This window comes from Perognathus longimembris, chromosome 13 (assembly GCF_023159225.1).
Source record: "Perognathus longimembris pacificus isolate PPM17 chromosome 13, ASM2315922v1, whole genome shotgun sequence".
Classification (NCBI taxonomy): Eukaryota; Metazoa; Chordata; class Mammalia; order Rodentia; family Heteromyidae; genus Perognathus; species Perognathus longimembris.
The window spans coordinates 25,166,372-25,189,727 of NC_063173.1; the positions used below are offsets into that span (position 1 = coordinate 25,166,372).

General features: G+C 38.0%; 1 protein-coding gene across 1 annotated transcript; it reads left to right on the forward strand.

Annotated features, from left to right (window-relative positions):
* The first annotated feature begins 18,396 nt into the window (after window positions 1–18,396).
* LOC125362448 (mas-related G-protein coupled receptor member A-like) lies at window positions 18,397–21,259 on the forward strand. Its single transcript, XM_048361294.1, has 2 exons — window positions 18,397–18,428; window positions 20,275–21,259. Exons 1-2 carry the CDS (start codon window positions 18,397–18,399, stop codon window positions 21,257–21,259), a joined length of 1,017 nt encoding a protein of 338 aa, XP_048217251.1.
* The last annotated feature ends 2,097 nt before the right edge of the window (window positions 21,260–23,356 follow it).

The window sequence follows — 23,356 nt, forward strand, 5'->3', positions numbered from 1 at the left end:
GCAGACTACAGTTGCTGGGTGGATAGCTAGGTGGATTTCTATGTCTGCAAAACTTGTAGCCAGGCAGACTGTAGGACTGGCCTGCACCGGGGGACTTAATAGAATCATAATCCAGGGAATTGAGGGACAAGGTAACAAACAGTACAAGTAACATATCCAATGCCTAACGTATGAAACTGTAACCTCAGTTTGTACATCAGTTTGATAATAAAATTTGAAAAAAAAATAATCCAGGGAATTCTGAATCATCATCCACAACATTCAGGCAGGAGACTCACCAGAGGTGGACATAAAGTGACAGAAGTTATAACTTGGACAACCAGAGAACATAGGATGGTATACCAGCAGTGGTTGGTGTTCCTACTTTGCTCAACACAGCAAGCAAAGGTTAAAGCAGCAGTACGCGCTCAGGCCATGAAGATCCTGAAGACAGTGGTCTCACCCCCCCTGACTTGAGCAAGCCCTAGGGCTAAAGATAGCTGATGACTGTTTAGCATCCAAGAGCTACTTGGTGGCACTTTGGAGTTGCTTGCTCTACTAGAGTCAAGATCTCCAAAAGACCATAAAACCTGGAGCATACACAATGACCCCCAACATCACCATTTCCACACAATGACCAAAACTTCTTTGTGGACTATGAAAGAATTGAGTCTCTCAGTTCTCTGCCAACAGTATAAAATTCACTGCACCATTTGGGTCCATTCTGAGGTGTCTCTCCACAATCAGGCTCATAATATTAAAGGGAACTCGCCATTAGGAAGAGTCACGCTTGTGTGCCAAATATTGAGGGAGCAAATTTCATTGAGTAAACACTACTGGACATCAAAGAACAGATAAGCCCCCTCAATACCAAGTTAGTGGAAGATTTTAATACCCTACCAGCAAACACACCATTTTCTTTTCATTTTTCATCATAAACCCAAAAGCAGATTTATGAGAGCTAAAAAAATATCTTAATCAGAACTGTACTTAAAAAGCCACAAAGGCCTACAAGATACTGTTCTGTAAGTATCTTATACTGGAATGAAAATAATTGGTATTGAAAAATTAAACAAAAGGTGTAATTTCAAAGAAAAAAAAGAAGTGTACTTAATAATAGCAAAGAGAAGATGTGGGATTTTTCTTGATTTTCCTCAAGTGAAAGAATTCCTCTTTAGTTTTTCTATACTAAGCAGAATACATCTAAAGGAAAATGTAATTTTTTTATTTTTATTTATTTATTTATTTATTTTGCCAGTCCTGGGCCTTGGACTCAGGGCCTGAGCACTGTCCCTGGCTTCTTCCCGCTCAAGGATAGCACTCTGCCACTTGAGCCACAGCGCCGCTTCTGGCCGTTTTCTGTATATGTGGTGCTGGGGAATCGAACCTAGGGCCTCGTGTATCCGAGGCAGGCACTCTTGCCGCTAGGCTATATCCCCAGCCCGGAAAATGTAATTTTTAAAGAGGAAATTTAGGCTTCCAAACTTCCATTGCGGAAATCATGCATGTTCTCTGAAATGTTTAATTCTGGGACCTTTTTCTTTGTACATTTGTCTTGCCTTAGTCACTGATGAATGTCATATTTATATAGTGCAAATGAACTTCTTTTCTTTTTCTCTTTTTTTTATTGATTGGACATAAATTTTTTTTACAAGGTGTTGTGCAAAGAGGGGAAAATGAACTTCTAATTGTCCTAATAAAACCAAATCAAAGTTTCTCATTTTCCAGGACATGTATATAGCTGTGTGAGGTGAAATTGTCTATTGTTAGTAGAGGGCACTGTTCAAAATTTATATTTCCAGTACTGTTGTTACCAGTAGTGTCACTCCCTAGCCATGTCTTAATATACTGTCATTAACTATAAGATATCCCAGGGATATATGTTCACCTGAATTAGGGAAGGCAAGGGGACTGTAAAAATAATGAGACAAAGGGTAAATAGCTAACCAATGCAACAGTGATACTTACAAGGCAATATGCTGTAACCTAACTATACAACTCAAGAGGAAGGAAGTTAGGGACAAGGGGAGCTGGGAGAAAAATGGGGGAGGAAGTTACGAAGTCTAATTCACCTTTCATTCATGTTTAAACACTGTGAGCCCATCTCTCTTTTCTCCAGCTTACCCCTCCTTAGGTCCCCCTCCCAAAGTTATCATTTCATTTCAAACGTAGTATCAAGTGAGCATCAATCTTTCATTAGTTCATCTATTGTCCTGCTGTTTGTGTGATTCCCTGGCACTCCCACAGATCAAATAAACTCATATACAGAACTCAAGGTACAGGAAACTAAGAGGGGGAAAAAAGAAAGAACTACATACAAGATATAATAAGAACCTCTTGTTTCCAATTCTTGTAGTTCATGTTGATATGCTTCATGATACATGGTCCTATGTTCTTAGCAGTTAGGTTATTGAGATCCCTTCTTAAGAATATCATAGACATATTCTAAAGAACAAAGATGTGATATCTTTCTCCCTTGGAGTCCATTTTCAGGAGAAGAACAGTTTCCAGTGTTAGGGCTCCTCTCTGCTACAGTGATATCTAAGGTCTTCATTACCTCACTACGGCATACAAATACCACTAAAGTCTTGAGTTTCTATTCTAAATCACAGTGAAGTCCCTTGTCGTATAAAACCTCTCTGCTTGCATATAAAGAGTCAATGGGTTTATGAAAATCTCTCTGGAGATCTCTCTCTCTCTCTCTCTCTCTCTCTGTGTGTGTGTGTGTGTGTGTGTGTGTGTTTATGTACACACACTCCTGAGTTCCCTCATGTTGCTCGTAGGTCTTGAACTCAAGGCCTGGTGCTATACTAGAACTTTTGACCTAAAAGCTAGTGCTCTGCCACTTGAGCCACAGCTGCACTTCCATCTCTGAGACAATTGTCTCAGACATAGTACCAAATAAGACTTTGGTTCACCTAATGATACCATATGCTATTCCATGATGTTTATTTAGCTCTTGTACACACTAAGGAAGAGAAGAGATATGCTGATCAAGTCTCAATTGAACACTGCAATCTCACAGTAATATGGGGCCATAAGTCTTATTTAATTATACTGAAAGAGAAATTGTTGGCAAATAAAAACTGTAATGAACACTTATTGTCACTGGTGTGCACATGAGAGTTTATTACATAATTTTTGGCCTAATTGCCTTGTTTACACACATGTCAATATCCACCTGGATGGTCAGTCTGACATCCTAACATCTCCATGACCTAACTGTCCTTCTTGAGCCTTGTCATTATCTCTTTTTTAACTTCCCAGTCAAGCAACACTTCATTGCTCACATCAACATGACCCCTAAAGTTTCAGTTTCCAGATCACCCTGACACTCCCCTCTGACCTACACTACTGAGCCTCAAGTCCAAACTGATGTACAGAGAAGTTACAGTTTCATACATTAGGCATTGGATAGATTTCTTATACTCTTTGTTACCTCCTCCCTCATTCCCCCCTCTCCCCTCCCCCCTTTTTTTCCCCCACATGAGTTTGCAGTTCATTTACACCAAACAGTTTTGCAAGTATTGCTTTTGTAGTCGTTTGTCTTTTTTACCCTGTGTCTCTCGATTTTGGTATTCCCTTTCAGTTTCCTAGTTCTAATATCTGTATACACGGTTTCCAATGTACTCAGATAAGATTCAGAGATAGTGCAGGTACAACCACAGGAAGGGGATACAAGAAGATCATCAATAATAGAAACTACGGTAACACATAGCACATTGAAAGTAGTTACAACAGTGATATAACAATCATTTCCATAACATGGAGTTCATTTCACTTAGCATCATCTTATGTGGTCATAAGGGTATAGCTATTGGGCTCTTGTGATCCTCTGCTGTGACTTGCCTAAACCTGTGCTAATTATCCCCTATGAGGGAGACCATAGAGTCCATGATTCTTTGGGTCTGGCTCATTTCACTTACTATAATTTTTTCCAAGTCCTTCGATTTCCTTACAAATGGGGCAATGTCATTCTTTCTGATAGAGGCATAAAATTCCATTGTGTATATGTACCACATTTTCCTGATCCATTCGTCTACTGAGGGCCATCTGGGTTGGTTGCATATTCTAGCTATGACAAATTGTGCTGCAATGAACATTGTTGTGCTGGTGGCTTTAGTGTGTTCTTGTTTGTGGTCTTTGGGGTAGATGACCAAAATTGGGGCTGCTGGGCCTGTCTCTCAATTTTTTTGGCCAGTTCTGCGGCATGGATTCAGAGTCTGAATACTGTCTGGAGCTTCTTTCTTCTCAAGGCTAGCCACGGCACCAATTCTGGCTTTTTCTGTATATTTAGTGCTGAGGAATCGAACCCAGGGCTTTCTGTATGCTGTCAAGCACTCTACCACTAGGCCACATTCTCAGCCCCAAGTCCAGTCTCTTTACCAGCCTGTCTCACTGACCAGCATTTCTTCACTTCCATGCTTGCCACATTTAAATTCCATGACCAGTTGTTACAATCACTACACTGTCTGAACCCTGGCCACACTCCTTATTGCCAATTTGACAGACATTAACTCATCTTGCTGAATCTATCTCACTCCATGCCAGTTCTTATACTTGCTGTGTTTCCTATTTCAGCTTCCTTTTCTTTACTTCTCACAGGGAAAATCAACTTATATATATATAAACAAAGACAAATTGAAATAAAAATAAAAATTCATTATGAATGATATCATTTCTACTAGTAAAAAATTTAAGAACAAAAAGTCTATCCATTTGTTCTTATCAAGAATAAGGTTTTTGGGGGGCTGGGGATATAGCCTAGTGGCAAGAGTGCCTGCCTCGGATACACTAGGCCCTAGGTTCGATTCCCCAGCACCACATATACAGAAAATGGCCAGAAGTGGCGCTGTGGCTCAAGTGGCAGAGTGCTAGCCTTGAGCGGGAAGAAGCCAGGGACAGTGCTCAGGCCCTGAGTCCAAGGCCCAGGACTGCCCCCCCCCCAAAAAAAAAGAAAAGAATCTTGATATGAAGACAGATATGCATATTAGAAGATCCAGTTTAAAAGAGAACAAATAAAAACAAATACAAAGGAAATATGCAAGTTCTTTAGAATTCCCTTATAAGGTTAACCTCCGAACCATGGACTCAGATGAAGGAGAAAGACTGGAAACTCAAGATACAAACAGCACATTTAATAACATAATAACAGAATATTCTCCAAATCTTCAAAAACAGCATGATTATCCAGGTATAGCCAGCTGTTAGGAAAACAAGAGGAGTAAAGAAGCACTCTGCAGAGTATCATAGTTAAAATACTAGGATGCAACAGTTTATGCAAAACTATGAGATAAGCAACAAGCTGTATATTAAAAAATAGAATTTAATGTTCCTATAGCTACACACTAAAACTGAAAGGGGCATGGGATAATAAATTCCAAGAGGGCTGGGAATATAGCTTAGTGACAAGAGCGCTTGCCTCGTATACATTCGATTCCCCAGCACCACATAAATAAAAAAAGGGCCAGAAGTGGCACTGTGGCTCAAGTGGCTGAGTGTTATCCTTGAGCAAAAAGAAGCCAGGGACAATGTTCAGGCCCTGAGTCCAAGGCCCAGGACTGGCTAAAAATAAATAAAAAATAAGTTCCAAGAAAGGAAAGAAAGTACGTGTTGCACTAAAGATATACATATATACATATATATATATATATATATATATATATAGACAAACACCACATTTCCATGTCATCAGGAACCAAAATTAAAAATCAAATAAGTGGGCTGAAAGAAATTTAGGTATAGGGAGAAGGTAACAAGTTTGATAAGAAATGTCCTCAGTGCCTTACATATGAAACTGTAACCCCTCTGTACATCACTCTGACAATAAATAAATTAAAGAAAAGAAATGTAGGTTATGTGGTAACTGAAAAGAGTATACTAGTAAAATCTAGGAGAGATAGTGACCAGAGAATATAAAAAATATTGAACCTTAGATCTATATAGGAAATGAAGAAATAACAAAGCTACACTGTAACTGTGCCAAGTGTGGAAGAGGGAGAAATATCATCTGCCTTTCCCTGTGTCTGCCACATAACAAAGATCACCAGATACTTAAGTGGAAACAAGTAAACACCAAAGAGCAAGCTGAATAAAGGCCAGGCAAGCATACCTGGAACTGGCCCACAGCTGGTAAAACCCACTCAGGGCTGTCACTCTGGTGAAGTGGGTGGGAGGAAATGAGCTGAGAACACATTGCTCTGACTGCACAACACAATAACCACCACCCAGCCCAATAGGTACAGGTAAACAGTAACACAGACCATATGGGATTCTAGCAGAGGAGGCTGACCAAATACCATATACTGGGACTATTCTGGTATTGAGTAAAATTATGTAATAGTTGTGGTCCTGGAACCTCACAGAAGACAGTGAGCTTGGTACATTTCCCTGTGCCCATCAGATTTATAAGACCACTTACAAGGTCAGTGGGACAAATAGACATAAGTCTACATGAGGGATACTAGTAGGGTGAGCTGAACAAAGGTCTGAACACCTGTGACCTTTGCAGGGCTAGGAAAAACCATTTATTGCTATGACACAAGTGTAGTGCAGTGAATGAGTGTGGTGCACTTTCCTGTGAAGGGCACTTGTCACTGTGAGGCAAGACTCTGAGGACACAACCAAGCTGAGCAAGAACAAAATAACAGTTCTTCATGAGGGCCTCTTGGCCAAGCAAAATAATTAAGTGGCTATATCCCTGTGATAGGTCCCCAAACACTCTGAGACTGAGAGAAAACACACACACACACACACACACACACACACACACACACACACACACACACACATACCAAATTAACATTCCCTGGCAAGAGATATTCACAGCAGGAATCATGTCCATGTGACTGACACATATCACTTTGACTGGCAGGCTCCAAAAACCTTTGTGGACTATTGCCATGTCTGGTGGGTAGAGACCTTCTCTGTCCTATTCTGGTCCAGAGCATTAACAGACCACTTACCTATCAATGGAAATTCAGTTTGTTCCCACATTTTAGTATTCTGAATAATAATATTATTAGCATAAAGAGGTAATTTAAGAACCTACATTAAGATATTTTTAATCTATAGTTAAAAGTTAGATTACTGAATCATATGAAAGTGACATTTTACATTTTTTCAGGGTCATCATACCATTTTACCTAATAGTTATACAGCATAAAACTCCCATCAACAGTGTATCAGTGTCCCAATTTCTCTACTTCCTTTCCAACACTTCTTTTGTTGGGATGAGAGTCATCCTAATACCAATGAGACCTAACACACTCTTTTCATAAGCATTCTACCATTTTAATTGAATATTTTGATTTTTAATATATTTTTACTAGAGTTTTTAAAATATATTCTGGGTATAGTCCTCCTATGATACACAATTCACAATGTATTTTTTAATTTCACAGATTAACTTATTTTATTGATTATGTCTTTTGATGCTCAACAAAACGTTATAGTTTCCTATAGCTCCTGCTCTTATATTTCATTGCATTCCTTGTAGTTTTGGTAGAGGGATTTTTGCCAAGTCCATTGTAGCAAAAGTTTTCTCATGTTTTTGTTTTCCTTTTTGTTGTTGTTGTTTCTTTTTACTCTAGATCCACGACTAGGACTCAAACTTGGTACCTGCAGCCTCTTTTCCTCATTGTCTAGTAGACCTCTGCCAGCCCAGCTATTAATCCAACCCTGTTTCATTTTCTTAGAGTTTCAAACTTTAGGTGTTTTATTAGGTCTTAACATTATTTTAAGCCTATTGTTATGTGATGTAAAGTTTAAACTTTCTTGCTTCAAATTATTTTGTGATTGTATCATTTTTTCAATATCATTTGTTGGAAAGACTATCTAGACTCTGAAAGAACTGTGTAAAAATCTGAGGGAACCTGGGATCCTTGTTGAAGATTATTTAAATATATTATATAACATATGATTATTTGAATACACACACACACACACACACACACACACACACACACACACACACACTGAATTGTTGGGAATATCCAGCTCTAGGGTCATATAAAGCTCATGAAATCATTTGTTTCAGACCCGACAAGGCACCCACATGAAGGACTCAAAATTTAATAAGTATGGGAGTATTTTCTTTTTTTTTTCCTCTTCTTTATTTTCAAAGTGAAGTACAGAAGGGTTGCAGTTTCATATGTAAAGCAAGTACATTTCTTATCCAACTTGTTACCTCCTACCTCATTTTTCCCCCATCTTCCCCCTCCCCAGTTTCTTTCCCCTCCCATGAGTGTGGTTGGTTTACACCAATTGGTTTTGTATCGTTATTGCAATGCTTTGTCCTTTCATCCTTTGTCTCTCAATTTTGGTGTTCCCTTCCCTTCCCTAGTTCCTATACACATGTATACAATATCTGGAGTACTAAGATCACTTACATAGTAACAAAAATTTCTATTCTCAGAATCATAATAGTAATGTAATTTTGCAAAACAAGCAAGGAACATCCATGGTAGGATAGCTAAACATACACAAGTACTTCACAGCAGAGACTAGCATCTTGACTACCTATGGCTCATTTGCCTGTCATATCACTTCACATCTTTTTGGAAGAAGAGTCAAAAAGGTTTTTCCAGAAAGAAGTCTTGTGGGCTTTTCTTCCCAGTCTGACCTGTTGCTACCCACATCCTGAAACAGGACAATGGGATACCTCAGATGAAATGAGAAAAAACAGTGGGGGAGAGAGTGGGGAACCACTTTCAGCACTCACCAGCAAGAAGTAGAGATAGTAGAGGACCCAGTTACAAGAAAGAGATTGGTCCTAGTTGTAGAGGTAGAAGAGGATCAGCAGAAAGAGAAAGGGCCTGTCACTGTGGAGAAACCATGTAGTCAGATGTTTAAAATCCCTGTTTGTTTTCCTCCTGCTTTCTAATGTCTTGAGTGCTAACTCCTGATGATATAATTCAACCAAAACCCAAAATGAAAACTATTCCGCTGATATTGAACATAAAATTCACCATCTTGAGATGCCAAATGGAACTGAGATGGATAAAACAAAAATATCCTTGGTAAATAACACTAGTCCTCAAACCCTCTTTATATATTTTTAGTTTTGAGGCATTTTACTCTACCTAAATTTTACCAATTCATATCTCATGTAATCTCCAACAGAACTTTCTTTCTTTTCTATTTCCCACTTACTTGTCTAATGTAAATTTTAAGAAGCAATTAGCTACACTCATCTAAATCAACATGTCCTGTAAATGGAATGCAATTTAAAAAGTTAAAACATATTCCTTTAAGATGGAGCATAAACTCAGATGCTTCAATAAAGACACATTATAATAATGGCCTCAATAAGAAAGGAATTTTGACACGAGCTAGAGCTTCCAACTCCTTCTGAATTACTGTTCCTAGATCTAGACAGGTGGTCTCATTCTCAGACATGAATAAGATCCATCCACATCAATGTTCCAGTCTAAGAGAAGATGGGAAGAGCAGGCTCATCTCAAGAGGAAGGAATTTGTCACTTCACTCCTGATTCCATCTCACTGACCAGGACTAAACACATGATCTTATCCAACATAAAGACAAGCCAAAAAACAGAATCTTTCTATTTGTATAAAAAATCTTAGAAATATTATATAGCATAAAGTAAATGAAAATTGAAGAATATTTCATTACCTGCAGTCCTTGGTTGTCTTACAATATGTGAAAATGAAGATTTTTTTTAAGAAGTTCCTTCAAAATAATAAATAACACATCACTGAAAAGTGAAGAAGAAATGAACTACATCAGTCGATGTCATGGGGCCTACTCTTCATGCATGACCTCAAGAAAATCCTATTGGTTCCTAACTCACAGTGTTCTTTATGTTTAATGATATGACCATGTATGTTTAATTGTATGACCATGTACCACCTGAGGAAAATCCTAATTGTGAAAGGCAGGGGCTCTTCCTCTCTTTAATGAAGATTATAATGTATAGATGTTAAGAGACAGATTCCAGATGTTCAAAATACAACAGCAAACAATATCAGACAGGATTCTTTCCTTAAGGAGTCTAGATTTAAGAAGACAAATATCTCACACCCTAAGAACAAATAGTACAAACTCTAAAATTCCCTGAGTATAGATACTAGAGTTTCTGATTTTTATCATAATCTCATCACCTAGAAATCTATAGGTGCTCATGGTGGGTGTACTTAGCCCTTTATGTTTCTCTGCACCATGTGAGAGGCATATCTGCTTTTCATTTGGAGACCTTGCGCCCTGTGAATGCTCTGATTTCTGGAGTGATGGCAGCATTTTTGTGTCAGAAATGGGCCCCTAAATTCTGCCATAAGCCCACAGATTTCTGGTGTGTTGTGTGTGTGTGCGCGCGCGTGTATGTGTATGTGTTATGTGTGTGTGTATGAGGTGTGTGTATGTGGGAGAGAGAGACAGAGAGACAGAGAGGTACAGAGGGGAAGAGGGAAATTGTAGGAAAGCCTTGTGCTCCCACTTGGCTCTTTAATTAGCTCATAGCTGGTTAGCTACCACTTGAACCGCATACCCCATTTCTAGCTTTTTCATAGTTAATTATATATACAAATGTCTCTACTTTCTTTTTTATTTCTGTACCCTTAGTCTTGTATGTAAGTTTATCTGATTTGGGAATGGGAAAAGGAAGCATAAAGCGGTGGGACAAAGGGAGAACTAATTCAAGAGTGATACATACTAGACCTTATGATGGAAATGAGCTATACAACATGGGTCAGGAGGAGAAAAAGTGGGAGAAAATGAGGGAGAGGTGACACTGTTCAAAAATAAATGTACTGACTGAGTTATGTAACTGTAGCCCCTCTGCTTACCACCTTTACAATAAAACTGTAATATATAAATGTATTTATGTATGTATGTATGTATGTGTATATATGTATGTATGTATGTATAAGAAAAGAATTTCTCAGATTTGTCTCTCTGGATTGAGATCCTCAACTCTCAGCCTCCTGATTAGCTGGGATTCTAGGTGAGAGCCACCAGTGCCTGGTGCATAATTCACTTTCATGCTCCTCTCTTTGGTTTTGTGTTTAAATGATTTTTCTTCCTATCTTTTTTCCAGAGGCTGATTCTGCGAAGTTTTTATTTATCACAAATTTGTCTGTTATTATGCTATAAAGTAGAAATGATATGCCTGCTTTACCTCCACCCTTGTCATTTAAACAAAGGCATTGGTGAAATCTGTAGGTCTTGTAGAGGCCTTGCTTGGTTCTTAGCCATCCTTTGTGAGACAGTGGCTAATCACCCAAGTCTTTAGGTTGCAAATCTGATTGTAAAAAGGGGGTGGGGAAACTCCTACTTCATAATCTCTTATTAGGGTTGAGAGGGGAAATACCAGAAAAAACATCAGTCAGCTGATGTTTTTCACACAGATATGAGCTAGTACTCTTTAGTTAGTAGCTTGACTCATGACCTTCTCTCTTAACATTCAAAATCCAACAGTTTTTGTATGTTCTCCTCAGCTACTCCTTTCACACAAAAGTTCTCATTTGCAAACTAAACTCTATCAAACATTTTTTTTTTTTTTTTGGCCAGTCCTGGGCCTTGGACTCAGGGCCTGAGCACTGTTCCTGGGTTCTTCCCGCTCAAGGCTAGCACTCTACCACTTGAGCCACAGCGCCGCTTCTGGCCGTTTTCTGTATATGTGGTGCTGGGGAATGGAACCTAGGGCCTCGTGTATCCGAGGCAGGCACTCTTGCCACTAGGCTATATCCCCAGCCCTATCAAACATTTCTTGACAAAGTCCATAGTCCCACATAAATATTCTTTTTCTCCACATATTTGTTTAATAGCACTAAGCTCTCATCCTTACTTTCTTGATCCTCCTTATATTGTTGAGTAATTCAACTGAAACACAAACACAATCACCACAGATACTGTGCACTAAAAGCTTCAAGGTACTAAGCAAAGTTTTTGAATACTCAGTTTAAAAACACATTACTGGTCAAACTTAGTCACTTGAACACACATAAGTAATTATTTTAAAGACAATAAGTGGTGATCACAAGAATAATAATGAATTTTTCTTCATCTCATTATAGGTGTGTGTTCTGATGCCTTTAATTGAATTTCTCTTTGATTCTTCCATTGAACCCATTTATTCCATTACCACCAGGCTTCTCGTACATGCATTAATCCATCTAATAAGTAGTGAGAACAGGATATACAACACTTTCAGCAGGCACTAGAGATGTAACAAATGCTTCTGTCTTGAATGGCTGTCACATGCAACAATTTGTGACCCAGTAGGCTCAACCATCACCACACCTGTCAAGCCTAGGGCTTTTTGATTTTAAATGCATTTTAACCTGCTGGTCAAGACATTTTTAAGGAAACATTTTGTCTGAAAGTAGAGTGTCTCTATGCTTCTTGACATTGCCAACAAATTGCTCAGGTTTCTCTTCCTCTGAATCTCTTTCTTCATGAATTATTTTTTTTGAAGTTTTCTTCATAATGGAAAGAATATGTGTCCAGCTATACTAATGCCGCAGCTGGAAGTTCAATCAGGAAGTACCTCCTGGAGGAGATGCTTTGGTTTCTTCGGTTTTTATATGCACTCAGTTTTATGAAGTGTGCTTTTGTTTATAACTTATGACACTTTGTGTATGCATTGATTCATATAACCATATTCAATATATGCAACTTTGCCTTCATTCAAGAAATGCATTGAGGCTATTCTTCATAATTACTCACCCCATCTTAATTCCCACATTCTTGTTGCCACTGACCTACTCTTTCTCCATTATTTTATCACAACACCAATGTCATTTTTAAAGAATTATATAGTATTTAATCTTTTGAGTTTTCCTTTTCTTCATTTACCATACTATTCTCAAAATCCATCCAAGTTGTTAGAGGTTATTACTGGATTTCTGTTTCTTTGCTTCTCAACTACTGATTATTATTCCATTATGTCAATAAAATGTTTGTTTAAATATGCAGAAGTAGGATACATTATTCCTATTCCATTTTGCCTATACAAACAATGCTATATATGCATTTATATACATATTTTTAAATTCATTATTGAAGTACATAATAATTATAGATAATTTTGTGTTTCAATGTGATGTTTTGACATATGTATTCAATGGACCATTATTAAATCAAGCTGTTAACATATGTTCCACCTCCATTTTGTATCATATGTGTGGTGAGACATATAAGATTTGCTATTAGTTGGCATGAAATTTATTATTGTTGATTGCACTAACACCATTGTCTGAGATTCTGGAATACCACACCCTCCTGCTCTTCCTGTTCCCTTAACAACTGCTCTTTCCAAGGTTGTTGCAACTACACTAACATGCACATATAGTTTATTATATATTAAATTATTATGTGTATTTCTGTAAAGTTGATGTATCTGTGCCTTCTCTTTTCTTTCTTTCTCTATTTACTTTTTTTTTTTTTTTTTTTTTTTGGCCAGTACTGGGCCTTGGACTCAGGGCCTGAGCACTGTCCCTGGCTTCTTCCCGCTCAAGGCTAGCACTCTGCCACTTGAGCCACAGCGCCGCTTCTGGCCGTTTTCTGTATATGTGGTGCTGGGGAATCGAACCTAGGGCCTCGTGTATCCGAGGCAGGCACTCTTGCCACTAGGCTATATCCCCAGCCCCCTCTATTTACTTTTGTGGGGATTTCAACCAACCACTTGACAAGTAGCTCAATGGGGCCATAGTCTACTTCTTCATATTGAAACTTCAATACATGTAGGTACACAGGAATACAAAACTGAAATACAAAGGACTAGTTAGTTTAAAACACATAAACTAATTTTCTCACTTTTCTGAGGCTAGAAATCTGAGATGAAGATTTTGGCAGTCTTGGTTCCTTTGATGTGGCTCTCCTTGGATTTTTGTTGGGCTCTCCCCGTGTTTTTTTTTTTTTTTTTTTTTTTTTTTTTTTTGGCCAGTCCTGGGCCTTGGACTCAGGGCCTGAGCACTGTCCCTGGCTTCTTCCCACTCAAGGCTAGCACTCTGCCACTTGAGCCACAGCACCGCTTCTGGCCGTTTTCTGTATATGTGGTGCTGGGGAATCGAATCTAGGGCCTCCTGTATCCGAGGCAGGCACTCTTGCCACTAGGCTATATCCCCAGCCCATCTGCACCCCTTTCTTGATGGCTGAAACACATATCTGAACTGGGTTTTCTCTCTGCTGTGGTCAAGAGCCCACAGCCCTGAGCTGCAGGTCCCCCCCTCACACCTGTACAGAGGGTTTTCTACCTTCCAAGTAGAGGAGAGAAATCTGGTTGGTCTCTCCTCTGCTTTCGTGGCTGTTGACTGTGTGTGGAAACAGTTTGGGCCCTCACTCACAGCTGGGCCCATGTTGGCGGCCCTGACTACTTTCAGGGCTACTCTCTGCTCTCCTGCCCCTCTCTTTGCGCTCCCTACCCCTTGGTCTAGCGGGCTCCAGATGCTATTTTTAAAATGAACAACATTTCTGTGCGCTGGTGATTCAAACCTGCAATCCTAGGCACTCAGAAGCTGAAAATTGAAGATCTCAGTACAAAGTCAGACCAGGCAGACAAATCTGAAGAATTATTTTCTCCAGTCAATCAATAAGAAAGGTGGAGGAGGAGGTGTGGCTCAAGTGGTAGAACATGAACCTAAATAAGAGCTTGAAGCTCTGGGATCAAGCCCCAGTACTAGCACAAAAACAGGTGTTATTTTGTCTGCACTATGAATTTTTTAGAAGACAACACTTGAAAATGTAGTATTTACACCATTCAAAAGTAACTAAAAACTTCATGAAGTGGAGGAATAAAGAATTATATGCTTTGTTATCATAAGGTAACTCCAATGAGATGCCTGTTAATACTGATAAAGAGCCAAACTATAAGAGTATAATAGTACAACAGCTAATGTTCAAAGCTAATAGTCATAAGTAAGAATAAGAAAACAGAAAGAAGAGTTGGAGGCGCAGATCAGAACAAAGAAAGACAGCCAATGAGCAAAAATATCAGATACCAAGTTTGGGTCTTAGTCTCACATGTAAAAAAGAGAATAGACAATAGAAAGAATAGCAAGTAGAAGCACCTAGAGAATAGGATTCAGGGAATATATATGAATGAATACTGTCACATAGAGAAAACGGGAAAGAAGAGGGGAAGTCAGGCCATTATGAATTTTGATTGACAATAGGATACTCTTTATATTTCAGTTATAAAACCTCCAAATCAAACTTGATTTGCTTAACCTTACTGCTCCCTAGGCTCAGAGATGGAAACTTAAGACTCCAGAAAAAAAAAATAGTTTACAGGAAGGTAGCAGATAAAAGGGAGAGACTCATGGATGCATGGAGATGGGGCTTAAGTCCATATATAGCTTGGTTTCAGTCCAGAAACTTCCATCCTGTTTTCCAGAGTGGTTGAACAAGTTTACATTCCCATAATTTTTTTTCCTTTTTCGAGTTTATATGTTCAATCAGAAAAGGCACACATTGTTGTTATTGCTGGTCAGGTGGCAAAATGAAATTCACAAACCAAAATCATTTGCAAGGAAGGGGCTCAATTGAGGTGTGTCTATCACATGATGAGAGATAGTATGAGAATATCACTACATATTCTGTTCAGAGTATCTTGTTAGAAACATGGCTCACTAATGTATGCTGTCATATTTGTCAGTTAAGCCTCAGAACAAGAGATCGCAAGGTTGTGCTCCATCTAAAAAGGAGATCTTAAGCATCAAGGTTCAATAGCAGTGAGACCTCTACAGGGCAGAGTAGTATCTTGAGGAAATTATCAACCCATGAAGTTCTTCACTTCAACTTCTTTTAAGTTTACTTAATAATGAAAATTTTAAATATTAACTGTAGTTTGGGTAGCACTGCCACATACCTGTAGCCCTATTTATTCAGGAGGCTAAGACCTAGGATCACAGTTCAACACCAATCCACACAGAAAAGGCCATGACATTCCTAACTTCAGCTAACCATTAAAAAAAAAAAAACCTGGAAATGGAGCTCTGGATAAAGTGGTAGAACATTAGTCTTGAGATTAAAGCCCAAGGACATTGCTGAGGCTATGCATTCAAGCCCTAGAACCTGCTCAAAAGAAAACGTCAACTTTAAATTATATATATATATATATATGATATATGTATGATTGATATTTGTACTAGGCTTGAAGCTTTCATTTCTGTTGTGCAGAATCCATAGAAATACAGAGGCCAGTCTAGTGCTATATCCCTGAAATACATTTCAACCCTATACTGTCATGATGTACAGGTTGAATTCCTTAATAGATTTGAGCACATGGAACAGAAACATAAGATGTTCTGTAATATAGAATAGGAGATGAAATGCTTGTTTCTAGGCAGTTGTTTGTAAACAGAGGTAGTGAACAGGAAGGAAGAAATTAAAGAAGGAAGAAATGAAGGGAACAAGGAAGGAAAGGAAAATTATCAAAGTTAAATGCAAGTAAGTAAGAATCGGAAGTAGCAATATGTGAAGACTGGAATATAGGGAGCCTAACAACTTGTAAACATTTCTCTGTCGTTTGGAATAAAACAAGACTAATGAATGTCTTTCTGTTATGACGAACACTAAAACAGCAAGTAGAGTGAGGCCAGGATGTACTTTGGATGGCAAAGGCCAATGATACACTTTAATACTGAGTTCTAAGGACCCAAATGCAAGCTAGAATGGCTTGATATTTCTACCTAAGGTTGAAGTTGTATATTAAAAACCAGAACAACAATCACTTAAAGGAAGGTGGAGTAAATGAAAGGGCATAAAGGAGGAAGATATGGATGTGAAAATAGGACAGATGCCAAGAATCATCTCAGTGAATGATCATGACTCACTTGCCTCTGATCTCTGATTTGCTTGCAGTACATGCACAGAAAATCACATGGGTAGTCTGCAGTCTTATCACTTCATCACAAGTTTTCCGTCAGCTTGTCATCTCTTGAATTTCAGAACAAAGAAGTGGACCATTATTGCTCATCCTGAATAAGGCTTTTTCTCTCCAGAACATATTGTATCTGCAACTCAGAACAGGAAACTGAAAGAAAGGTAAGGACTTATTTCAGTTACATACAGATACCTAGTTACAATATTTGCTCTCATTCTTACCTTGTGTTTCTAAGATGAGGTGCTTTATTCAGGAGATTATGGGAAGAAGAAGAAGCACAAGGTTCCTTCTGAAAATTGAATGCTGGTCTCTCCTACTCCGGAAATTTAAGATGATGTGAGCCAGATTTTCCTGATGTCATAATTAAAGGCTCTAATTTGCCCTTTCATTTCCATTTAGATCTGTTACATTGAAGAGAATGCTGATTCCTAATGTTCACTTAAAGGGAAATATGGATGTATATATTCTTTCCCAGATCTGAAATCATATACATGTTTCATTGCTTCTCAAAATATAGTTCTTATGGATCATGAGATAAAAGAAATTGATGGTTTCATTTCTAATGATTGGGGAGGCCTTCAGGAGGTGATTCTCTGTCATGTAGGGTAGGATTCAGGGGAAAATAGGAAAACGGTGGTCAATGTACTGAGAGAACAAAAAGGTGAAGCAGCATTTCTGTGGTCAGCTTTAGGGTGTAAAGGAAGGACTTATTGCCAGAAAGAAAGTGTAGACCCAGTTCTCTCTGTCATAGGAGAACTTGATGACCAAGCAGTTTTAGAAACACATCTGACACCAAATCACAGGTTAGTAAAAGCGAGATAAAAGATGGAAATTTAGGGATGGTCTTTTTTTTTTTTTTTTTTGTCAGTCCTGGGCCTTGGACTCAGGGCCTGAGCACTGTCCCTGGCTTCTCTTTGCTCAAGGCTAGCACTTCTGGCCATTTTCTATATATGTCGTTCTGGGGAATGGAACCCAGGGCTTCATATATATCAGGCAAGCACTCTCGCCACTAGGCCATATTCCCAGCCCCAAAGGTGAAAATTAAAAAAAAAAATTATCTCCCTCTGTCCTTCATTGTGCTAACAGGGCTGTCCATTGACCCCACTGAAACACACAGAAGGGAAAGAATTCTATAAAATCCACACTCTTGGGAAGCCAAAGATAACAGGAAAGTTTAGAAACAAGTTGTTCATGGAACAGGAGAATAGTCTTTACATCTTTTCTGATTTCTTACTACCTGAGACCTATATAACATGGAACTGTTTCTCATCTCATCTCCATCACAGTATTGTTTCTGGTTTGAATCTGATATTTATTTTGTCACTTCTATAGAGTGTTCACCATATTTACAAAAAGTACTTGTAAACTGGAATATATCTGACAAATGCAAAATGTATTACTTACTTATTAGAAAACACGGATGACTACTTCCATACAGGACTACTTCCATAAGGAGCTTCTCTAAAGGTTTATAAGGTGCAGTCTGGATGCTCTGCCACATATAAAACAAGGACCACGAAATTCCCACTCCCAAAATCACAAAGGATGTTGATCAACATTACATGGTGAACATGACGTCAGTCATATCGACATACCAGACTAGGTAAGAAAAAGATGTGAATAAAGAGCATACTCCTCTACTTATCGTGTGACCTTGAAGTGGCTGTGTCATTCTGCTTACCAGCTATAAAAATAAAGGTATAATATAAAATTAAATCAATAATATAATTTAAATATTAAAAAATGACAAGGTGCAGAAGAAAAGATGGGTTGTGGGGTACTCCAGTAGACTTGAGAACCCCTGATATTCTCTCAGGTTCTGTAGTCATAAGAAAACATATGGGGAACTTCTGAGAAATAAGAACCTGGGCAGAGAACAGAAAGAAAGCAACACACAGGGTACCAATCAACCCGGAGATGGTATGGAGCCTGTTTTTAATGATGTAATCCCAGATAAAATTTTCTTGTGTGCTTTAGATGGAGTTTCTCCAAGTGTGGGTTGAAATATGAAAATGCATGGTCTATTAAAAAATGCTCAATGTAGAGGAGTGGCAGTTATAAAAACATAGATGATTTGTTCTTTACAGAACTTCACATTTGGTGAGAAAGATAAATAAATTAAATACTAAATAGAGATTCCAACGGTGAGTTGCCTTGTATAGGATCAGTAAAACTTCTCTTTTTCTAGTTCAAGACACTAAAAATGAGAAAAATTCATCTATCTACCAGAGTTCATGGCCAACTCATTCCCTACAAGCCCCTTGTTCCACTTGATGGCCTCTGGCTTTAGACACATTTTCTAACTATTCCTAATTTTGTTTCATTCATAAATTTGATGAGCACATTGGCTACAACTTGGGAATTTCTCCTGTGTTTTTTCATTATCTACTTGCGGTGTACTTGGAATCATTGGTAGTTATATTCAAAGAAGTGGTAAAAGGGCAGACCTGAGGCAGCCCTGCTGGTTTCACATCCATGCTTTGAGAGAAGCTGGATTCATTACTCATATTCTAGTTCTACCTATGGTAAAGTGAAGAAAACAGTTTTTATCCCTTAGAATATTTAATGGAATGAAAAGGTCAATGCCTGCTTGAGAATCAATATCAATCTACTGGAATGATTGACCCCATTGATAGCTGATCCTTTTTCTGAATTCTGAATAAGCATTTCTCTTGACATTTTGCAACCTGCACTTCTCCTACTTCCCTTTACTGATTCCTCTCATCACAGAGAACAATCCATTAAAGACTTGGGAGATGGTGTGAAATAGGTTTATAATGCACATTCAGAGTATTCCAGTCATCACCCCTCTAAAAGATACACCCATCTATCATCTAATTGTTTCAGACACTAACAAAACTATATGTTGTCCTTCAAAAACCTGTCAGTGATCAACACCAGGTGATTGAACACACATAAATACTACTGATTATACCCTGAGTTTGTTCAAAATGATTTAGTATGAATGAGTTTTTTCTGTCACATTTTATGGGTCTCTTCTAGTGGTTTTTAGCCTATTTTCATTTAATTCATAAAATGTGACATGGAAAAGCTGTGTATCATGCATTCACTCAATGAGTAAGTTGTGAGTACATGGACCTCACACAAAGCTGGCATGGTGATCTTGGTGTCTCTCTAAATTTCTACATATGAGAGAAAATTACTGGCCTGGAGTAGAGCTGGAACTACAGCCCTCAGAGTGGGGTGTTTGCATAATAGTATATTTGTGTTATATTTAAAGGTTTTAATGTAGAGGGCAGGCTGTACTGATGATAAGTAGTGCATTTGCTTTTATTCTCCAGAAATTGTCAACTCTTGACTTATTACTTAAACTCTGAGGTACTCTATTTTCTCCTTCTTTATAATGAAAATAATGATTACCAAGCTGCAGAGTAGAGCTGAGAAGTAGAAATTTCATAAGAGTTTTTAAGCTTAGTTTTTGCTTCCAGGGGCACCGATGGAATGATTCTGAGCATGGAACCAACCACACCAGCCTTGATGACAGAAGTGACAGAAACATATTACTCTAACTACACCTATAAAACCGCTTGTGATATGGAGAGCAAAATTCTCGGGTGGTTAAATGTCATCGTTGCTGTGGTTGGACTGGCAGGAAATGCAGCTGTGATCTGGCTCCTTGGTGTCCGAATGAGCAGAAATGCCATCTCAGTTTACATTCTAAACCTGGCTGTGGCTGACTTCCTTTATCTCTGCTTTACTTTTATTATAGCTTTGCAAGTACTCATTAGCTTTTTCCTTGGGAGAAATGAATTCCATCTCATTTATGTCTTCAACTTTGTGTTTTTCTATTCTTATACCGCAGGCCTTAGCTTCCTCAGCATTATTAGCCTGGAGCGCTGCCTGTCTGTCCTGTGTCCCATCTGGTACCGATGCCACCGCCCAAGACATGCATCATCCTTCATGTGTGTGCTGGTCTGGGCACCGTCCTTTCCATTTCCTTTTCTGAAAACGTTTTACTGTACCATCATAATTATCGATGATTATTTGAACTGGTGTAGATTACTTCCACTTCTTAATGCTGGATACTTGCTGTTTTTATTTGTGGTTCTCACAGGGTCCAGCCTGGCTCTGACTGTAAGGATGTTCTGTGGTTCTGGACGGATGTCACTGACCAGGTTGTATGTGACCGTCCTGCTCACAGTGCTGGTCTTCATCTTCTGTGGCCTGCCCTATGGCATCCACTACTTCCTGGTATATGAGATTACTAGTGATGTCTTTGACTACCCCTGTTACCTTCTTAGGCTTTTTATTTTACTAACCACTGTTAATAGCAGTGCTAACCCCATCATTTACTTCTTTGTTGGCTGCTTTCGCCAACGGCAGAGGCAAACCCTTAAACAGGTTCTGCAGAGGGCTCTGCAGGACACTCCTGAAGACAATGAATGTGGGGCAGCCTTTCTCAGGGGACCCTAGAGATGTCAGGAAGTAGAGTGGAGCAATGATAAACAACTTTTCCTTTGGTCTTTAGGTGTGGTTTTGTGAATGAATATGGTTGTACCACAACTGACAGTTATCTGCCCTGGTCTAAGTCCATTTCTCTGAAGTATCAGTAATTCCTTAGTGTATTCAAATGAATGCACTTTTCTCAGTTTTTCTGGATTTCTCAGAGATAGCATTACTGTGAATGTGGAATTAATTTCTCTAGCAGTCTATATAAACATAGCTCTGTTACCTTTTCTAATATTTTCTTACTGAGCACTGTCTTGTTTTAATTTCACATCAGTAGATACAATTGTCCTATACACCACAAAACCCTGTTAACAAGTGTCTTATACATAGCAGTCATTCAGATTTCCTTTTATTTTCTCTGTATATCCCTGTGGAAATCATAATCTGTACTATGTTTAAAGCATTTCTGCATGTAGTTAAGTTACTTGTAAGAGAATGAGTCAATATTTCCTTAAATCATCAGAACTTTTGGACTGTGATGTTCTTGAAGACATAAACACTCTGAAAATAAAATTTTCTGTTTTTTTTTTAATATAGATAGCTGGAGATATTTGTTATTGACCTGTTCACAAGTTAGTCTTTGATTCAGGTAATACATGTATATCCTTTAGTTTTGTAAACTACTATTAATTTTCATTCTTACTTGGAGCAATGTAAAGTCTAGAAACATGTGAGGCAAGTCTCAGTTGGACATTGTTGCAACCCCAATATTTATTTCAAATTAAAAGAATGTTTGAAACCATTTATGAATAGTTCGTGTAACTACTAGATTTTAGAAGACAACATCAACTTCAGGAACTTGAACCATTTTTTTTTGGCTATGTCTTTACATCAGCACCTTTTGGAGCAGAATTAAGCAATTAATTGGGCAGATTTAACATGTTTATGCTATTGAATAGCATATACAATAGTATAAGTCAAATCCATAACTCTGCTATAATAAACCAACCAAACAACAGAAAAACAAAACAAAAAAAATAAAGCAACTGAACCTTATCTACCCATGCTCAGTTCAGTTCTTGTTTTTCAATAAAGAACTTAGTGCTTCCTTAAATCCTCCCACTTTCTAATATATATAGGGAAGCCTTAGATGCTTCATGCCTCTGGAAGTTCAAATTGGGAAGGCTTGCACAAAGAGGAATGAAAAGAATATAATGAAGAAACAGTACAAGAAATGTACCCAAGGCCTAATGTATGAGGCTGTAACATCTCTGCACATCACTTTGACAATAAATAAGAAAAAAGAAAGCATGAAACCTTAAAAAAATCTTGAAAATATCAAATTGAAATTCTGCAGATATAAAACTTGATAACTCAAATAAAAAACATTTGAAAGCATCTCCAACAGACTGGACAAAGTTGAAAACAGATATCTTGACCTGAAGATGAAGTATACATATTAGAATATTCAGTTATAAAGAAACAAGAAAAAGCACAAAGGACATACACAAGATCTCTACCACACTATTATAAGGTTAAACCTAAGAGCTATGTTCTCAGGTGAGGGAGAAAGGCTGTAAGCTGAAGATATAAACAACACATTTAATAAAATAATAAGACACTAGTCTCCAAATCTTTAGAAAGAGATGGTTATGCAAATATAGACAGATGATAAAAATCCAATAAAATAAGAGCAGTAAAGAAGCTCTTTACAGCTTATCATAGTAAAAACACTAAGATCCAACAGTGTATTTAAAACTATGAGACAAAAAGTCCCATACAAAGAAAACCCAATAGAATAATTTCTTATTTCTACAGGAATGCTAAAACTGAAAGGGACATGGAATCATAAATGCCAAGACAGGAAAGAAAGAGTTGTACTAAAAAGAGAAGAATGCATATTGTAGACAAACATCACATTTCCATGTCCTTGGGAACCAAGATTAAAAATCAAATAAGTGGCTTGAAAGAATTGTGGGTGAGTTGATAACTAAAGAGTATTATCATAAAATCTAGGACATACACCAGAGAATATAAAAACATTGAACCTTAGACTAATACAGGAAATGAAAAACAAAGCTTGACTATAATGGTGCCAGGTGTGGAAGAGGGAGAAATATC

Excerpts from the sequence above, each read along its gene's own strand:
- LOC125362448 (XM_048361294.1), top strand. The coding sequence starts at position 18,397 with ATGACGTCAGTCATATCGACATACCAGACTAG. Across the intron at positions 18,429-20,274 it reads ATATCGACATACCAGACTAG|GGGCACCGATGGAATGATTC; the intron begins GTAAGAAAAAGA and ends TTTTGCTTCCAG.